The sequence below is a fragment of the Lynx canadensis genome, chromosome B3, assembly GCF_007474595.2.
Source record: "Lynx canadensis isolate LIC74 chromosome B3, mLynCan4.pri.v2, whole genome shotgun sequence".
Taxonomy (NCBI): Eukaryota; Metazoa; Chordata; class Mammalia; order Carnivora; family Felidae; genus Lynx; species Lynx canadensis.
The window spans coordinates 97,562,117-97,582,863 of record NC_044308.2 but is presented as its reverse complement, the minus strand read 5'-3'; the positions used below and the strand labels follow the sequence as shown (position 1 = coordinate 97,582,863).

The 20,747-nt window shown below is 40.6% G+C and overlaps 1 protein-coding gene across 3 annotated transcripts in view; it reads left to right on the top strand.

The window, feature by feature from the left end:
* The first annotated feature begins 13,871 nt into the window (after positions 1 to 13,871).
* Positions 13,872 to 20,747, top strand: part of NEMF (nuclear export mediator factor) — a 55,317-nt gene continuing 48,441 nt past the window's right edge. For 2 of the 3 annotated variants that reach the window (XM_030319043.2, XM_030319045.2), the window contains exons 1-4: positions 13,872 to 13,996; positions 14,823 to 14,891; positions 15,037 to 15,139; positions 18,019 to 18,144. In XM_030319043.2, coding sequence (XP_030174903.1) covers positions 13,938 to 13,996; positions 14,823 to 14,891; positions 15,037 to 15,139; positions 18,019 to 18,144 — 357 coding nt within the window. In that variant the 5' untranslated portion in view covers positions 13,872 to 13,937. The remainder of the gene's footprint in view (positions 13,997 to 14,822; positions 14,892 to 15,036; positions 15,140 to 18,018; positions 18,145 to 20,747) is intronic. The other variant, XM_030319044.1, reaches the window with a different exon arrangement.

Genomic DNA, 20,747 nt, shown 5'->3' with positions numbered 1-20,747 from the left:
GTGTGTGTTGCTGTTTTTTGTTTGTTTCCCCAAGTGTCTGTTTTCATCACATCTCATCTCTATCATCTAGCACAGTACCTGTCATTGGATAGGCAAGAAAAAAATATCTGCTGTTAAATGAATGAAACAGTGGTCAAGGATGACTGAAAGAGTTCTGAAATGACCAAATAAATATTTTGGCAAAGAGTGAGAATACGGGAAATTGGCCAGGCAAGTTTGGAGGTAGGAATCAGAAGATGGTCAGTTTTGCTTGCACAAGTTGAATTTGAAGTGTTGAATGATTTCAAGATGACATCCAGTAGGCCACTAAAAATACAGATCTGGAGCTCTGGAAAGAGCATCATATTGGAGCTATAGATTTGAGAGCCTTGACAATTGGTGAGATCATTCATGAAGAGCATAGCAAGAAAATAAAGATTTAGAAGGGAGCTACAAGGAACAGCAACATTTATAGAGTTGGCAGAGGAGAGACTGCCAAAGCTTTGGAGGACCTGTCAGAGGCTGTCAACAAGAACCAGGGAAAAGAACATTTCAAGGAGGAGGTAGTGGTCATAAATGACACAAACTGGGGATGGGGGTGATAAATTATGTGGACAGAGGTCTTACAGGGTCCCTTAGATCTGCCAGTTGGGAGCTTAGCCATGGGAGCATCAGAATAGTTTTCGTGTATCGGTGGACTGTGGACTAAAGATGGAATGTTAGGAAGTGAATGTAGTAATTGTATAACATGCTTTCAAAAAAGTGCAGCCATGAAAACAACACCGATTCCGTTTGGAAAGAGAGGCAAGGCCAAAGGAGAGCTTTTAAGATGAAAGAAAGCTCAGTATCTCCACAAGTGAAAGAGAGAGAGATAGGATGGGTGTGGAAATGACTGATAGAGGCATTTGGATTTGAGATAGGAAGCGACAACAAAGTTGTCCTTCCTTGAAGATGTATTAGAGGAGGGAGTGGCAAGAAGTTGACCAAGGTTTTCTGATGGCCTTTAATTTATGAAGGAGGGAGCAGTTAGGTGATGCAACGGGAGGGGGAAGTCGGGACTACCTTCCACAAGAAAACAGGAATGGGGAAGATCGTGACCGGACAGAGAAGTCTGGTGGTTGGAGATCTACTATGGTTGGAAATCCTTTTTTCCTTCTTCTCCTTACCCCTTCCTAACCTAGACCTGTTCCGAAAAACCCTCCAGGCTGCCAAATCCTAATCCTTGCGCCCATCCACCCAGACACGATTTTTCTCCAACAATAACGGGCAATGAACATGCGGGGAAGACAAAAGCAGATCGTTCCCTTAGGCTTCCTGCATTTCAGTAGTGAAAAGTGAGCGGGCCCCGGCACTTTTGCGGACCCCCAACCCCTTGCTACTACAGGTTACACTTCCTCTTACAGCTGTACGGAGAAAGGACCTGCTTGCTGTGGACAATGAGACATTTAGGGACAGATGGTTCCCTGGTAAGTAACTTCCTCGAAAAGGTGCAGTATGTATTAAAGCCTGGCTTAAGTACAGGAACACAGCGTTCGGAGCAACACGCCCAGCGCCTAAGCCCGAACAGCGAAAGCGGCTTCACGCGCTCGGAGCGTCGTAAAGCAGGACAGCAACCCATCCCCGAAGACGTCACACGACCTCAGCCTCCGGACCGCCTCGCACTGGGCGTATCCATTCCCGCAGCCCCGCCCCTGCTCCGCCTCCAGATAACGTCATCCTACCACAGCCTCTAGTACTTCTTTGCAGGCTCTCTGAGCGCCGGGCGCGGTGGCGCGCGCCTGTAGTCCCAGCTACTCGGGAGGCTGAGGCAGGAGGATCGCTTGAGCCCAGGAGTTCTGGGCTGTAGTGCGCTATGCCGATCGGGTGTCCGCACTAAGTTCGGCATCAATATGGTGACCTCCCGGGAGCGGGGGACCACCAGGTTGCCTAAGGAGGGGTGAACCGGCCCAGGTCGGAAACGGAGCAGGTCAAAACTCCCGTGCTGATCAGTAGTGGGATCGCGCCTGTGAATAGCCACTGCACTCCAGCCTGGGCAACATAGCGAGACCCCGTCTCTTTTGTTTGGCTCTCTGGATTTGAGAAGCCTGTGTCTCCTAAATAAACGGCAGAAGCTTCCCCCCATCTTTTACGTGCTCAGGAGCCGACTAATAGGCGCATTAAAAATAAGTGAAATGTAAGTGGCCTATATTACTGACTCTCCCCAGTATTTTACGTTTGTCTCCTATTTTGTGTCTCCTTTAGGGTTAAAACTCACCCGATGACACAGGATATTTGGCGTTTAGTAGCCACCTCATTGCTGACCCCTATCGGACCATCGCCAAAACTTCTCTGCTAAAGACTGTTAATCACCCTCGCCGCCAACAGGGGCTGCTCGTTCACTCACAGCCTGTTGGAGAAAAAGACTGCCGGGCCACAGCACAAAAAATGCGCCTCTGACCCCAGATTGCCCAAGTTCTCCTGGCGGCGGTCCAGCTTGCTGCTCTGTTACCACTGTTTCCCCGGACCTTTCCTCCCCACGTCCTGCCAGGAAAGGTTACCTTCTTTCACCACTGTTAGGTCAAAGTTTTTGCTTTCAAATATTGCAGACGGAAGATCTGACAGATCAGCAGCCTTTCACCCGAATCCTTACATTCAACTGTTTATGGATAGGGCTGAGCTTCCGACGGGGTACCCTGCTACTCCTTCCTTGGGTGGCGGGGACAACTTAGGAGGCGCCCAGACGCCCTTGTGAGAGCAGAGGTAAGGGGCCAGCGTGGCCGAATGCCGTCACCCGGTCTCCCCTCGATTCTTGGATTGCCAAAAACCGACGTTAGAGATGGAAGGAAGCGCCGGTAACTTCGAGCCCCCCGCGCGCGGCTGCATGCGAACTCAGTGTTGCGGAGAGCAAAACCTCAGCTCCCGCCACCGAGCTGCCTCGAGCAAGGCTGGTGTCCCTATCTCATTTTAAAAAGGAAATACATGAGCAAAGTTTGAAGGAATTGAATTTTCAAGTTGTCAGAAGTTCTTGGTTGTGATTGTAATTTCACCTCTATGAAAGAACTGTCTTTTAAAGGATTCCCTTTTAAATTCAGACATTTTAGGGGCTGCGGAAGTTGATCAAATATCCACATCAGTCTTAACATTAATCTGATAATCTATTGGGAATTTAAAGACTAAGCACTAAACACAGATTTACACCACTTGTAAAATAACAAGGAAAGGGACAGTGTAGTAAGCTTTTCATAAAGCTAATGGTATTCCATTTTTTTGAGGTGATTCTTTTTTTTTTTTTTAACAAAAATAACTGTTAGAAAAGGCCCTCCTTGAACAAATATCTTCTTCTGGTGCTTCTGGGTCTACCCTCTACAACTTCATGGACTAAGTCCTACTCCAATTCTTCAGGACATTTGAAGACTTTAAAAGTCACCTCCAAATCAATGCACTGTCACTAAATGGAAATATACAGAAATGCATTTTTACTTTTTAAATCTTTACCCCACTCCACCCAGAAAATAGGAGAAAAATACTTTGAACATTTTTTTACCTCCCTCACCCCCGTATCCCCCCTACCCCCCCCCCCATGGATCCCTAAATTTAGCCCAGAATGACTTAACTGTGACTATAAGGACTGCATTTGAGTTGCCACCTCTGCTGGCTTTGGAGTTTCTATTCCCCTTCAGTCTTTTCCACAACCTCTAGGAGAACTTCTCAGCTTTCTGTAACTGAAGTGTGGTAGGCAGAATATTGAATGCCCCCCCCCCCCCCCCAAGATGTCTACATCCTCGTATTGGAACCTATGATATATTACTTTACATGGTAAAAGGTATGAGTAAATTAAGGATCTTGAGATGGGGAGATTATCCTGGAATATCCCAGGGGGCCCAGTGTAATTATAAGAATCCTTATGAAGAAGGGAGGCAAGATGATCAGAGTCAGAGAAGAAGATAAATACAGCCTGGAAGTAGAGATTGGAGTCCTGCAAAGCCACCAACCAAAGACTGTGGACAGCTTCTGGAAGCTGGAAAAAGAAACCAATTCTCTCCTAGAGCCTCCAGAAAGAATGCAGCCCTGCTGACCCATCCCGGACTTCTGACCTTCAGAACTGTATGATAAATGTGTGTTGCTTAACCCACTGAATTTGTGGTACTTTGCTACGGTAGCAATAGAAAACACATGAAAATACATGAGAGGGGTCAAGGTTAGTCTGTACCTGAAAAAAACCTCTATGAGGTCAGGAAGAACTCATTACAGTAACTGTCTTCTGTAATATACTTGTGCTTTTTTTTTTCTTTAAGAACTTTTCATGTTGAACCAGTTTTTAGGGTTGATACCTTTTCTCATGGTTTGTATTTCTTTAAACTATAAGAATTTAGAACTCATCCATCCATTCATCTAGCCATCTACCCATTCAAAAAATTGTTTAAGTAAGTGCCGAATATTTACCAGATCATATATTTATACTAGATAAGCAGAAACAGTATAGACAAATTATTGTCCTTGTAGAGCTTCTGTCTCATTGAGGGTGAGGAGGAGACCATTTTTTAAAAATGATCCATGTAAGGTGAGTTTTAGCATTCTTGTTATGCTCTGCTGAGTATATTTAATTCATTAGCCTGCTTGCATGCCTGAAATCGCCAATACGAAAAACTCTGTCCTGGGTTAAGGCATGGTTTTCAGTTACAAATACACTTGTACATTTGTACAAAACATGTACAAAAACACCATTAGAGAATGTCTATTTCAGCCACCCTCCTGATACTTGGTTATACTTTACTACAATTTCCTACAATATCCATGAAAGAAGTTCAGTATATCATGATGTTGACCACATTTTTTTTTTAAAAAAAGAGTTTGTGTTAATGGTGTAATATTTTTGATATACACTAACTTAAAAGTTGTATGTATTCACAACTATTCTATTAGTCTTAACCTTTATGGTTTATACTTTGGGTGTTTACTTTGAAGGGCCTCATCCATCTCAAGAGCATATAAATAGTCATATTAATGTTTATAACTCTGTTATCTTTAGAGTACACATGTCATTGATTTAAAAATACCACTGTCTCTCCAAAACAATGCTTTTCTTGTTCTTTACTTTTTTTGGGGTTCACATTCTTGGTGCAAAGTGCTGACAGCAGATGAAGTATTACAGATATAATTATCAAAAAATTGTTGTCCATTTTGACCTGCCTGGTGGCTCCCTAAAGGATCACTTTGAAAGTTTTCCTTTGTTTTAACTACATAGGGGCTTTTCCAGGGCCAGAAAGGCTTCACAAGCAGTATTTGTTGAAAGCATTTAAAGGCAAATGTATTAGCTCCTGCCAGCCATGGCAAGAGTTAATAGGGCAAAAAATAGATCAAAAAAGCTAAGAAGAAAGAAGCTGAGGAAGGAGGCACTTGGAGGAATATAGACTGACAACTCTGGTATATTCCAGGGAATCCAGAAGGTCAAATACATGCCCAAGGCAGAATGCATGCTCAGAAGAGACCTCTCACTAAGCTCTCACTTTGGGCTGGACTTCAGGCTCAGAACAAGAAGGAAATGAAGGCTAAGGCAGAGTTATAAACTGACATGCTAAATGTTGAAGTACCCCAACATAGTCCATTCTGCAAAATCAGAGAGAATTATTTTGTTTGTTTGGTTGGTTGGTTCAAACATTTAAGGAAATCTCTGTCAAACCATTAGTGGCACATTATTCTAATGGAACAGAACTTCAGTGGCCACAAACAACAAGGAATAAATAAACACTTACCAAAATTAGTTCAAAAGAGAGGATTCTGGGAAAATAGTAGAGTAGGAAGCACCAGGAATCTGTCTCTCCACCTAGACAACAACTGAAGGATAGCAGACAACAACTGGCAGAGTCTGTCTAGGGTACCTATTTCAGAACTGAGTGGCTGCAACTTCCAGAAAAAGTCTTGGATGGTAAACTGTGGTTAACTTTTGTCAATTTCAGCGCCTAGCCCCACAGCAGGCAGATGTATACATATTCCTGGAGCAGCTTGCATAGCGTTTGGCAGCCAGAATGCACAAAAGGACCCAGTTTTCCAAATACTGAGCATCTATGCTCTGACTGACCATTGCAGTTTCTGGTCACAGAGGTGCAGGAAAAGAGGTAGGTGGCCATTGTTGTTGCATCTCCCACCATTGTTGGAAGTCCCTGCTAACTTCCAGGGGATTGCAAGGGTCAGCACCCTTTTTCTCCTCTCTTATTTTTTTCCTTTTTCTTTTCCCCCTTTGGGGAGCCAGATGACAAAGACTATGACATTCAAAAGTAACTGCATATATGGGGAAAATTAGAAATTTCTGCTTCAAGGCGTGCCTGGGTGGCTTAGTTGGTTAAATGTCTGACTCTTGATTTTGGCTCAGGTCATGATCTCACGGTTCTGAGTTTGAGCCCCATGTCAGGCTATATGCTGGCAGGTAGAGCCTTCTTGGGATTCTCTCTCTCTTGCTCTCTCTCTGCACCTCCCCCACTTGTGCATGTTTGTGCTCTCTCAAAATAAATAAATAAACTTTGTTTTTTTTTTTTTAAAGAAATTTCTTGGATAGAACTAGAGGGTATTATGCTAAGTGAAATTGGTCAGAGAAAGACACATATCATATGACTTCATTCATATGAGGACTTTAAGAGACAAAACAGATGAGCATAAGGGAAGAGGAGCAAAAATAACATAAAAACAGGGAGAGGGACAAAACATAAGAGACTCTTAAATATGGAGAACAAACAGAAGGGTGGTTACTTGGAGGGGTTATGGGAGGGGGGATGGGCTAAATGGGTCAGGGGCATTAAGGAATCACTCCTGAAATCATTGTTGCACTATATGCTAACTAGCTTGGATGTAAATTTAAAAAAAAAATTAAATTAAATTAAATTAAATTAAATTAAATTAAATTAGCTTACTGGAGGGGTTGTGGGAGGGGGGATGGGCTAAATGGGTCAGGAGCATTAAGGCATCTACTCCTGAAATCATTGTTGCACTATATGCTAACTAACTTGGATGTAAATTAAAAAAAAACATTAAATTAAATTAAATTAGCTTTAATTAAAAAAAATTTTTTTAGTTAAAAAAAAATTTTAAATACAAAAGAAATTTCTGCTTTAAAGGACTTGAATAAGCATTTATCCAAAGAAGATATTCAAATGGCCAATAAGCATATGAAAAGCTGCTCAACATCATTGATCACTGGGGAAATAGAAATTAATATTACAAGATATCACTTCACACCCATTAGAATGGCAAATACATAAATATTAGAATGGAAAATATAAAAAATTTGAAAAAAAACACAGAAAATAAGAAGCATTAGTAAGAATGTAGAGAAATTGGAATACTTGTGCACTGTTGGTGGAAATGTGAGACGGTATTGCCATTGTGGAAAACAGTACGATGGTTCTTCAAAAAATTAAAAATAGAACTACCATATGATCCAGCAATTCTACTTCTGGGTATGTACTGAAAAAGATTTAAAACAGGTGTTGAAGAGATATTTGCACACCCATGTTCATAGCAACATTATTCACAATAGCTAACATGTTGTAGCAACTCAAGTGTCCACTGATAGATGAATGGATAAGCAAAATGTGGTATATACATGCAATGGAATATTATTCATCCATAAAACGGAAGGAAATTGTAGGGGCGCCTGGGTGGTTCAATCAGTTGAGCGTCCTACTTCAGCTCAGGTCATGATGTGGCATTTCATGAGTTCGAGCCCACACAGGGCTTTGTGCTGGCAGCTCAGAGCGTGGAGCCTGCTTCAGATTCTATGTCTCCCTCTCTCTCTGCCCCTCCTCCATTCATGCGCGTGTGAGAGATGTCTCTCTCTCTCTCTCTCTTAAAAATAATAAACATTGGGGCGCATGGGTGGCTCAGTCGTTTGAGCGTCCGACCTCGGCTCAGGTCATGATCTCACAGTCGGTGAGTTCGAGCCCCACGTTGCACTCTGGGCTGACAGTTCAGAGCCTGGAACCTGCTTTGAATTCTGTGTCTCGCTCTCTCTCTGCCCCTGCCCTGCTTGTGCTCTTTCTCTCTCTCAAAAATAAATAAACATTACAAAAAGTTTCCAAACTTGACTCTCTTTAAAAAAAATTAAAAAATAAAAAAATGAACATTAAAAAAATGTTTTTAAAGGAGGGAAATTCTAGCATGCTACAGCATGGATGAACCTTGAGAACATTATGCTAAGTGAAATAAGCCCATCACAGAAAGACAAATGTATGATTTCAGTTATATGAGGTATTTAAAGTAGTCAAAGTTGTAGAGCTGTTAGCTTGCAGGTTTCTAGGGGCTGGGAGCAGTGGAAATTGGGAGTTGTTGTTTAATGGGAATAGAGTTTCAGATTTACAAGACAAAGAGAGCTATGAAGATGAATAGTGGTGATGGTTTACAACATTATATATTTGGGGCAGCTGGGTGGCTCAGTAGGTTAAGCTATGATCTCACAGCTTTTGGGTTTGAGCCCTATGTCAGGCTCTGGTTGACAGCTCAGAGCCTGGAGCCTGCTTCAGATTCTGTGTCTCCTTCTCTCTCTGCCCCTCCCCACTCACACTCTGTCTCTCAAAAATAAATAAAGACATTTAAAAAATGTATTTTAAAAATAGTTTAGATGGTAAATTTTCTTTAGAGTGTATTTAAACACAATAAAAAGTGGAAAAAAATTAGTTCAGTAAAAAAAAAAAACTGAAGTGTTTGGTTTACTATACAAACAAACAACAACTACAACAAACAATATAAATGTTTGACCAAATATCTAGGCATGGTGGCCCAGCCAAGCTAACACATAAAATTAACTATCACAAGTCCACCACTTGTCAACTAGATATTCATTTATGTCTTCCTAAACCATACTTATTTTTAAGTTTATTTATTTATTTTGAGGGGAGAGGCAGAGAGAGAGGGAGAGAGAGAATCCCAAGCAAGTTCCACTCTGTCAGCGCAGAGCCCAAAAAGGGGTTCGATCTCACAAACTGTGGATTATGACCTGAGTCAAGATCAAGAGCCAGATGCTTAGGGACACCCAGGTGACTCAGTAAGTTAAGTGTCCACGTCAACTCAGGTCATGATCTTGCAGTCTATGAGTTTTAGCCCCGTGTCAGGCTTTCATCGGGCTGTGCTGACAGCTTGGAGCCTGGTGCCTGGGGCCTGCTTTGGATTCTCTCTCTCTCTCTGCCCCTCCCTGCTCGTGCTCTGTCTCTCTTGCTCTCAAAAATAAATGAAACATAAAAAATTTTTTTTAAATAAAAGAGATGCTTAACCACCTGAGCTACCTAGGTGCCCCCATAATAAATTTCTACTGTATTGCTGACATACTCTTCCTTACCTCCACTGTGGAGTAGCAGATTTCCCCTTGGTAGTCAGGAACAATCAATCACCCCAGTAAGCACCATAACTCCTTATTTGCCATTGATTCAGAGGTACGAGGAGCCCAAAGTGGAAAAGACAGCTGTCTAAACTCCCAGTTCAATGGAATCATTATTGTACCTCAAAACCAGCAGGTTTTTGGGTCCCTCGGTAAATGGACCTGAGTAGCATACGCAAATGAGGGATATGTTGTCTCCAAAATTCAAAAGGCCCACTGGGCATTGTACCTCTTTTTTGTTGTACCATGTGCAACATACTAGTTCAACCAGCATAATGTCATCAGTGTAACGAACCAGTGTGTTATCTTGTGGAAGGGAAAGGAGATCAAAACCCTGTGAACCTAAATTATGATATAGGGCTGGAGAGTTGATACCCCTAAAGTAGAAGAGTGATTGCTGCCTTCCCAGGTGAAAGCAAATTGCTCTACGTGGTCTTTATTAACAAAGGTGGAAAAAAAGACGTTGCCAGATCAATAGCTGCCTACCAGGTACTAGGGGATGTGTTGATTTGCTCAAGCAATGAGACTATGGTGTAGCAACTCCAGTTGAAGTCATTACCTGGTTGAGTTTATAGTAATCCACTGTCATTCTCCAAGATTCATTGGTCTTCTGCAAAGACCAAATGGGTGAGTTCAGTGGAATGTGGGGAATCACCACCACTGCATCTTTCAAGTCCTTGATGGTGGCACTAATCTTTGCAACCCTTCCAGGAATGTGGTATTGTGTTTCGTTTATTATTTCCCTAGGTAGAAGCAGTTTTAGTGGTTTCCACTTGAGCTTTCTCACCATAATAGCCCTCACTCCACAGGCCAGAGAAGCTGTGTAGGTATTCTGACAGTTGCTGAGTATGTCTATTCCAATCATACATTCTAGTATTGGGGAATAACCACAAGGTAGATTTGGAGATCCACTGGGGCCACTGTGAGGCAGACCTGAGCTAAAATTTGATTTATCACCTGACCTCCATAAGCCCCTACTTTGATTGGTGGACCAAGGTGACATTTTGGGTGTCTCAGAATTAGGGTCAGGTCAGAGTCAGTGTCCAGCAATCCCCAAAAGGGATTTTTTTAAAAAAATTATGATTCAGGGGTGCCTGGGTGGCTCAGTTGGTTGAATCCGACTTCATCTCAGTTCATGATCTCACTGTTCATGAGTTTGAGTCCCTCATCTGGCTCACTGCTGTCAGCGCAGAACCTGCTTTGAATACTCTGTCCCCTCCCCCCCGCCCCAGTCCCCCCCCATCTCTGTACCTCCCCACTCATACTCTCTCAAAAATAAAATAAAAACACTCAGTTTTATGATTTACTGACCATTTCTTTTTATCCCAAAGCATAGTTACCCTGTTAAACATTCATAGGTCCCCTTGGGGAAGACTAAGAGAGAGATTAACAGTATAAACTTTTGGAAGTTTACTAGGGTCCTTCCTTAAGGGGACCTGGACTCCCTTTCTTTCAAGGGGCGCTGGGCCTGTAAACTTGATCAAGTCTGGAAATTGATTGAAGGGCTATGACTTTTTATGATTCAGGCTAGATTTTGGTTCACTTGAGCTAGAACTCTTATATGGATCAAGTGAGAATTTAGTAGGCTTCCCATATATTTTTCTGCTAGGAACACCATGATCAAACAGCCAGCATAACAGGTCTCCAGTCAGACAAATCTGATTGCTGTTTTGACTTTGCTGCCCACTATGGTAATTATACCCAGTTTGCCTTTGGTGATGGAATGCTGCCATTTGGACCCTGACAATTCACCATCCAGTTATTCCCATTGCATTTAGGATTCCCAAGCTAGTAGCAACAGTTCCCCACAGTAGGTTCTGGCCTACAGAGAAATGTGATCGCGGAGCTCTTCAAGGATGCTGAGGCTCCCCTCACAAATTTATTTCTCACTGTTGTGGTGAAAAGTGTCCACTGGAAACTTCCAAAGTGGGTGGGTAGGTCTTAAGTGACAAATGCACCCTAATTTTATGGAACTAGATAGCAGAGATGGTTGCACAACATTGAAATATTTTCAGAACTACTGAATTGTGCACTTTAAAATGATGAATTAAAATGGTGAATTTTATGTTAGTGAATTTACCTCAAATTTAAAAAAATCTCAAAGACTACTTATAGAATATTTCCATGAATTGAGTAGAAAGTAAGATTAAATATCTTGTTTTAGGGGCGCTTGGGTGGCGCAGTCGGTTAAGCGTCCGACTTCAGCCAGGTCACGATCTCGCGGTCCATGAGTTCGAGCCCCACGTCGGGCTCTGGGCTGATGGCTCAGAGCCTGGAGCCTGTTTCCGATTCTGTGTCTTCCTCTCTCTCTGCCCCTCGCCCGTTCATGCTCTGTCTCTCTCTGTCCCAAAAATAAATAAATAAACGTTGAAAAAAAATTAAAAAAAAAATCTTATTTTAAGTGAAACTACATTGGTTCCTAGTGATCACCACTTCATCTTCTAGAGATCAATGAACGTTCAAGTATGGGCCAGAGGCCCCTTTCATCTTGGCAGTGAAAAATGCAGATACCTTGAGCCAAAGTTAATGAATAACTCTGGGTGTGGTGCCCAGGAATTAACTTTAATTATCTCCACAGTAATTACTGAATGCACACTAAAGTTCGAGAATCATGATTCTAGGTGCTCATAAGTCACCCATTAATAATTTTCTCTAAATTTTTGGTTGGGCCAAATGTTAATAGCACCTGTTTGTGGTTTCAAATAGTCACTTTTATCTACTCTTTGAAAATCAGATGATTTACCCACCTCCTGTTTCCTCTTTTCCCCCCAACAAGTCCTCAAGTATTCCTGGTTCAGAATTTTCTCAAAGAAATTCAAAAACTAGAATGATAGAATTCAATAGTAATTGATGCAGTTCTCTGGTCATTTTTACTCTTATCTTGATCTACTTCTCTCCCTTAAGTATTTTCTTGCATGCTCTTTCTGATGCCCACTTTCCTTGACAGACAAAGCAGAAGAAATGAATGAATTAGTTGATAGACAGGCGTTCCCTGTATTACTTGGTGTTCCTGCTCCTATCTTATCGGTCTAGTGCCCTAAGGAGGGAGTTTTGCTGAGTACTTCAGTTTTTGTTTTTAAAGAAACACCTGAGTGTCGTCCCTTTCACTGTGGAGTTTTACTCGTATGTTTTTATGCAAGATATCTAGGCGATCTTTTGGGGATGCCTTCAGAGCCAACATAATAACTTTAGTATTGTTTATGTCTAGCCGGACCTCTCATTTTTGCAGTTTGGAGCACAAACTTGGCTCCCACTCTTTCCTAAACTCTCCAAATGGTTTATTTCACATTTTGAGTTCTTCAGCATGGTTTACTGTGCCCTACGATGCAGTAATGCCCTGTGCCGTATGTCTTATGGCAGCACCCCTTAGCATCTACAATTCCCGGTTTCTTCTGAAACGGCATCGGCGCCCTTCGAATTTACAGTCGCCTTCTGCTGTTGGAAATTGTGACGACTTGCAGCCGGCAGGCTGGAGAATCCTCCCTAGGCTCAGGATCCTTGCCGGACGCGGTGGCGCGCGCCTGTAGTCCCAGCTACTCGGGAGGCTGAGGCAGGAGGATCGCTTGAGCCCAGGAGTTCTGGGCTGTAGTGCGCTATGCCGATCGGGTGCCCGCACTAAGTTCGGCATCAATATGGTGACCTCCCGGTAGCGGGGGACCACCAGGTTGCCTAAGGAGGGGTGAACCGGCCCAGGTCGGAAACGGAGCAGGTCAAAACTCCCGTGCTGATCAGTAGTGGGATTGCGCCTGTGAATAGCCACTGCACTCCAGCCTGGGCAACATAGCGAGACCCTGTCTCTTTTGCGTTCTTTCCTTGTATCTATCGTAACACAACGAGAAGTGGCATACTTGCATTCTTGCCCGGCAGTTTTCCTACTACCCCACGAGTCCCCCATGGTGGGACAATCTTCTATTATTTTGTATCTCATTTCAAAACATTATGTAGCAAAACACCTGAATATTCAGGTTGCCAAGCGTTTACGGAGTTCCTATTGTATACCAGGTACTATGCTGAGGCAAGGGGATGCCAAGACCGAGGTTAGACGAGAATCCCACAAGACATCGCAAAACGCTCTTCAGAGAGCGTCCATCAAAATAGGAACTCTTTTTTGAACGTTTCTTCGCCTTTATTGTTGAGGGTAATTGTAGGGTAGTTCGTTTCGTTATATTTCAAAATTCTACTCGTCCAGTTAACCGAATGGAAAGGGCTCATTGCTCTTGCATACCGAACCCTACCGCCCATTTGGGGGAAATCCTCCCAGTACTCTCATCATAAATTGTTATGACCAGCAGAGGTCGCTAGGGAGGTCAGCTTGAGTCCTGAAACACAAGAGGGAAAGGTGACCGGACTAGTCCGTCAGCTTTCCAGGAAGGAATGCAGTTTCAAGACACTAGTTCGGATCTATGTCTAATTGTTTTGGTATAACGAAAAGCTAGTTGACGGCGACTTGATATTCCAATTCTTCAGAAAAGCGACGCAAACACTTTCGCTTCAAGGAATATTGGGTCTTCTGCGCGGCCGTAGATTTCGGCCAAGTGCGCCTGCGCATAAGAGTAGCGGCGTTGAGTCAGGTAGTCAGTGGAGAAAACTGCGGTAGCGACCCTCAGACCTCGCCATGAAGACTCGCTTCAGCACCATTGACCTCCGCGCGGTACTCGCGGAGCTGAATGCCAGGTATTGAGCGATAGGTGACTAGGCTCTTGCGGGGAATGCAGAAGGCAGAGGCCGGTGCCCCGTGGTGGAAAAAAAGACCAGCCTGATGTTTCCACTTAATCCCCCAGTGCTCCTCTGCGGACCTGGCTAGGCCTGGGTGGGCGAGCGCGTGACATCTTTCCCGCGGCCCTCGGGATATCTGGGGACCCCAGCGTCCGCATGCCCCACACCCCGCACTCCCGGGCTGCTTGTCTCGCCGGATCTTGTGTCAGGCTTTGGCGGGGCCCTCGCCGAGCTCTCGCCTTGTTGGCCTGAGTTGCCCCGGTCTGGCAGCGAACGTTTATTAAGACACGAGACACCAAGTAGACGCCGGGGTGCCCAGCAGTCTTTTGCCTCAGGGGTTTTCAGACCGGAGGCCTGGTTTCTTTGACACTCCTCCTCATTCCTAGGAGACGGAATATTGGCGTTTTAGCTGAAAGTAACATTCTGATCTGGTTTCTGTTATGCAGCTGTGTGAGCTTTGTCATTTTTTTTAGAGAGTTTTGTTACCTTTTTTTTCTTTTGTAATAAAGGGGGTTAGGTATTTCCTTACAAATACCGGGTCATTTCAAGGACGCAGGGCATTGCATGGTGTTCTTAGGACTGCTCTTTTTGTCTTAACTTTTGTTCTTAAGAAGTTACACTTCTTTTGGGCTCAATGCCTGGTGGCCTTCACTCTGCTCCCTGGTTGACTCCATATCCTTTGAGTTGAAGATCCCCTCTTTGAAGGCCCTGCTTCCTCCTGCGGCTTTAATTTGAGTGAAGTTTTGTATTTCAAATGTTGTTACCTGTTTCCTTTCTCTTGCAGCTTACTAGGAATGAGAGTAAACAATGTTTATGATGTGGATAATAAGACCTATCTTATTCGTCTTCAAAAGTAAGAGCATTTTACAGGCTTGTTTGATCTTTGGTAATTAAATATGAGATTATTGATTTTTTTTTTAACCTGCACTTTTAGTCTGTTTTATTGAGTTAGCGTTGACAAATGCCTTAAAGAAAAATTTAACTTTTTTCTTCCACAGACCAGACTTTAAAGCTACACTTTTACTTGAATCTGGCATACGAATTCACACAACAGAATTTGAGTGGCCTAAGAATATGATGCCATCTAGTTTTGCCATGAAGGTAAACTTTAAGTTATACTTGAAGCTAAATTTTAAGGCCCTGAGATTGGTCACTAACAATTTAAGTTTTAAAATGTTTGGTTTTCCTTCACTATTATGAATAAAATATAGATAAAATAGTTGATAGATACTGGGATGAATAAAGTAGACATTTATTGACTTCTCCCTGTTACCCTTCGCACCCCAGTATGCTGTAGATCTTTCAGTTCCCACAGTCATTATTCTAGTTTAAACTTGTATAACGTTCCCATAAAGTCCTTTGAATTACAGTATACTTCTTGCTATCAAAACAGTTCTTTGTTAGACCAGAGTTAATTTTTCTAAAGCATCATTTTCATTAGTTTCTTACCTTTTATGATTCCCAAATTTCTGAATTCATATCCTGTCTTCTAGTATTCTTGGTTTTCTGTGATATGCCCCCCCCTTAACCTTTTCCTAGTTTTCTGCAGCTCACTTTTGAGCTGCCAATCTGTATTTTATTGAAATACTCAATGACATTAGTATGTTACCAGTCATATCTTTTTACTTTTCACTTCTCTCTTTGCTTTTGTCTTTTTTTGTTTTTTTCTATTAAAACAGAGAGTCTGCATTTGTGGACGTATTACCTGTCCGTTTATTGGCATAACAAAGATACTGAAAGTTTATGTGGTACAGAAGAAAGACATTAGAATCAAATATACCTAACTTTGAATTAATGATTTTGCCGCTAAATAATTTTATAACCCAGAAAAGTAACTTAACCTCTTGAAACTTAGTTTCTTTAAATGTAGAATGCGGATAATAACTCCCTCATGGGGTTATTGGTGAGGATTATTTGAAGTAACATGTAAAGCACCTAACACAATGCCTGACACATATTAGGGCTCCATATGTATTAATTTCCTTCTTCCTCTCCTCCTCACTTTCCTTCAGAAATTTATTTGTTTTGGCATTGTGTTATTTCATTAGAGGCTTTACAGAGAAGAATCTTATCCCCAGCAACTTAGAATCTGTTTTGGATTACAAGTTAGGTAAGTGTTTCCCAAATCACAAGGCCTGTCACAAAATTATCAAACTCTTAAAAAGTTTAATTTATAGTAACCCCAAATGGTTCTTTTGGGAATTGTCCATAATAATGGTGACACTTGGTATTTGTATAGCATTTTTCAAAATAAATTAATAACGTATATTTTGAGCTGTTTAATATGTCAGTGGATATGAAGAACTGTTATTTTAGCTTTACAGATGATAAGATACATGATACTGGGATTGTGTAAAAATCCCCAAATCAGGCTATACCAATAGGAGGCCAAACACTCTTAAAAAAAAAAAAAAAAAGTTAGAATTTTATGAGTTAGGTGTACATGTTAATCTAAATGTATATAGAGAGATACCCTCCAATGGAGCAGACACAGTGTTAAGCACATGATAAATAATTTAAAATAAAGAGCTGCTACCTTTGTATGGCACAGTCATGCTCAGTTGTGGCAAATCACAGTGATTGTTCTTCATTCTCACATTTGGGGATGCCAGTGATAGCTTTGTGGCACTGTTGTTTTCACCAAGCTGCTAATAGGGAAATAAATAAAACAAACATTATGTATGTACTGTATGCCCATCTATACTCATGATAAGTAATCTTCCCTTTTCTCCATTCCATGGTGTGGATTTCTGTTCCTTTCAAGGATGCCTTTTATCTCCATTTTAACTTTGTTTTTCTTGAATAAAAATACTACTAGGGGCCTCTGGGAGGATTGTGATTTTCCCCTGGGAGTTTAAAAATAGCCCTATATGTAGGTCACTGTTTAAATCAAAACCATTATAGACCACTCTTAGAACTATTGAATATAGGAGGGAGAGATTGTTAGAAGTTTGAAAAGGCTTATTATATCTGCCTGAATGTATAAGTACATAAAATGAGAATTTTCGTCAATTTGAACTATTAGGTCTGGAGAAGTCTTCTTGGTTATGAAAGAGTTGGCATTGGTTCTAAAAATGATTGTATATATTTTTAAAGGTGAATTTATATCAACTTCTCTGTAAAATTTATCTTGAATTTGAGTCTTGAAAGCATTCTTTCTTACTGGTCTTGAGTAAGCAACCTTCCAAATTAAAGAATTAGAAACAGTGGTTAAGAATTTTTAGGCACTGCAGAGTAGTCTTGTTTCTGGTTCATGTTATACTTAAATATTTGTACTAAAGGATGGTACATATAATCTAAAGCAATAGGTGTTGACCAAGTAATTTATATTTGGGTTTAAAACGTTAATTGTATTTTAATTGCTAATAAGAAAAGAACATCATGACTAGGGATAGGAAGAATGGGATTTGATAAGGAATAAGAGTTATTATATTTGGATTTGAGCTAAGTTGGTCAAAAGCTTTGGAGACAGTACCAGAAAGATTCTGTCTGGGCTATATTAATACATTTGTGGGAATAGAAGGTAATTGGATGTACATTGAAGACTAACTTACAGAATACCAATAAGCTCATGGTTCAGAATTTGTATTTGAAATGGAAGTTTGGTGGAAACCACTAATTAATATTGAACACAAAGGAAATTTGGGATCCTTAAAAGATGAGACTGGAAAGAGGCTTTATGAAAAAAGGTTATGGCTTTGAGTGAGGTCATCAGGGTAAGAAAAAGAGATTTAGCAGTGATATAAACAACAGAGTACATTTCTCTATAGGGCAAAGTACAAAATACTGTTTCAGAGTTAGCAGTCAGAGTCCTGACAAAGTGTTTTTCCTTTGATTATCATCTGCAGGCTTTTGTTTACTATTTTTTAAATGTTATTCTTGATGGAAATGAAAAGAGGAAGCTTATTTACAAGCCAATACCAAATGGTTAGGAATTCACTTCTACTATATGAATGCCCTTTTCTTCTGTTTCCCACTAGTGCCGAAAACATTTGAAGAGTCGGCGATTAGTCAGTGCAAAACAACTTGGTGTGGATAGAATTGTAGATTTTCAATTTGGAAGTGATGAAGCTGCTTATCACTTAATCATTGAGCTCTATGATAGGGTAAGTTAAATTTGGGTGGTGAGATGAAGGATAATTCATTGTTGTATTGTTAATTATCTGTGTAATACTATTATACTGTAAAATATGGGCAGGGAACAGCAGCTGTAGCCCATCTGGAATTGACTTTTGTGTGTGGTCTCAGGTAGTGAGTGGTCAATTGAAATTTGTGTGATACCCTCTTTAAAAAATTTTTCTAAAAACTTTATTGTTTTCAAATGATTGTGGATTCACAGGAAGTTGCAGAGATAGAGATGTCCGTTTCCCTTAGTTGTTACACTTTACATTATTATAGTACAATATCAAAGTCAGGAAATTGATGCTGGTACAATGTATGCATCTAGTTCTGTTCATTTTACCACCTTTGTAGATTCATGTAATCACTACTGCAATCAAGATACAGAATTTTTCCATTACCACAGAGATCTTCCTGGTGATACCCCTTTATGGTCATACCCACCCACTCCTCTTCCTCCTACCATCCCTCCCTCCTGACAACTACCAATCTGTTCTGTCCCTATAATTTTGTCATTATAAATTGGGTCTTCAACAAAGAAGTCAGGTTCAGAACCTTGGTAGAAGGACATACCAGATACTCTTAAATGGGAGTTGGTAAACTACAGCCTGTGGCCCCTTTTTATAAAGCTTGTGAGCTTAAGAATGGTTATATTTTAAAAAGGGCTCTTAAAAAACAAAAAAGAATATGCAACTGAGACCATATGTGGCCACAAATGCTAAAATGTTTACTGTCTTGCCTTTTACAGAGTTTGCTTTGTAAAAAAGTTTGCTGGCCTCTGCTCTTATAGACTCATGTTGTATGAGCCCACAGTGTGTAGACAAATACCAAAATATATCAGAGGGCCAAGGTAGGATTTATAAGACTCATTTTAATCTAGAAGCAAGTGCTTCCATGAAAATAGAATGCTAACCTGTGTTCTAGGGTGATCAGAATAAATTACACAGGACTGAATAAACTGGAGAGAATCTAATTGTGGTTAGTTATTTTCTAGAATATTTTTGGTGTTATGATGAGTATTTTATGGTGATGTATGATAGAGCCCTTTACCTTTCTCTTCATCCTTAGTAGTCTGTACTTCTGCAAATTGGAGTGATATGTAATTAAATGGTGATTTGCTCTCATTGATCCTTTAGAACTTAGGAACAAATGAGATTTTTTACTGAGTTTTTTTTTTGTTTTGTTTTGTTTTTTTTTTTTTACAGCTAATGGCATTGTGTATGTTTACATAGGTTCAATAAGAATTTGTAATTCTTTTTACCAAGATATAATAAGGCAAATTGTGCAAACTAGGTCAAACTTAGGGTGTCATATTTGTGAATAAGTCTCACTTAACTAGGTATGACAAAGGTTATATTTTATATGTAGAAGCAGTGTCCACAAAACATCCTGAGAAACTGATCTTTTACCTATTCTGTGGCGTATATGATCCTAGCCTATTGGTGGTAAAGAATTTGAATAGATTTGAATAACTGTAGATCTGAATAACTTTAAAGAGGAATTTACCTGTATTTATAGGTCTACCACTGACACAATCAGTAGTGATTTTTGTTTGGTTTCAAATACTAATTTTTAAGTCTCTGGGATAATAGAAAACTTTTGAAAATAAAACCCCAGATTTCTTATGAATTCTCCAGGCAGCAGTGATTATTATGGCTTTAGTAATTGCTTCATACCTTGTGACTCTAGATTTGCTGACTATATCTGAGGAGATATATTTATGTTACTTAACATTTCTTGCTGGACCTATGTAAATCAGGCCAAGATGCAATGAGAGTAGCTTGTGTTTATGTATATTTGTCATCAAAATAATTTTAGATGTTATGATGAGAAAGGACTGTAAAAAAGTATCTAAAATTTGAAAAGAGACAGAAAGGACCAAACTGTCATTTTGGTATCCTGCTGGGTGTTGTCTAGCAGGCACTTATGGGGGTTAGTTTTTCCTCTAGGGTTGTGTATCTTGAATTTGCTATTTACTATTGATTAGGGTTTTTTGTTTTGTTTTGTTTTTTTACAGTTCTTTAAGTGTAGACTTTAACTTGTAGAAAACTGATAGCAATGCAAATGATTCTTGCCTGATAGCAATGAAAGTTATTTGATCCAGTAGAGATTCAAATTGTATCTGTCCAGAGAAAAGACATCCTCAGTGGTTACAGTCTTACTGCCTTGAATTGACAATCTTACACAGTTATTCTCATTGTAAATAGTTCATTTATTTCATTTCTCTTACAACCAGTTTTACCATCTAGTGGTTTTATTATTCATTAGTTAAATAAATTTTGACAGTTACAATAATAGTTTATTGTCTTCTGGCAACTGTTATTTCTACTGAAATCTGTCAGCTCCTTTGAAGGTAATCTGGCCTTTTTATCTGGATGCTTTAAAATTTTTTCTCTTTGTCTTTGGTTTTCAGTTTTTTTGCTGTGCTGTGCCTAGTTGAGTTCTTATTTGTAATTATCTTTTGGGGGTTCATAGGGTTTCTAGAATCCGAGTTGATGTTTTTCATCAGTTTTGGGAAATTCAGCCCGATTTTCTTTGATCTGTCTTCCAATTCACTAATTTTATTGCTACCAGACAAGAATCACTTGGA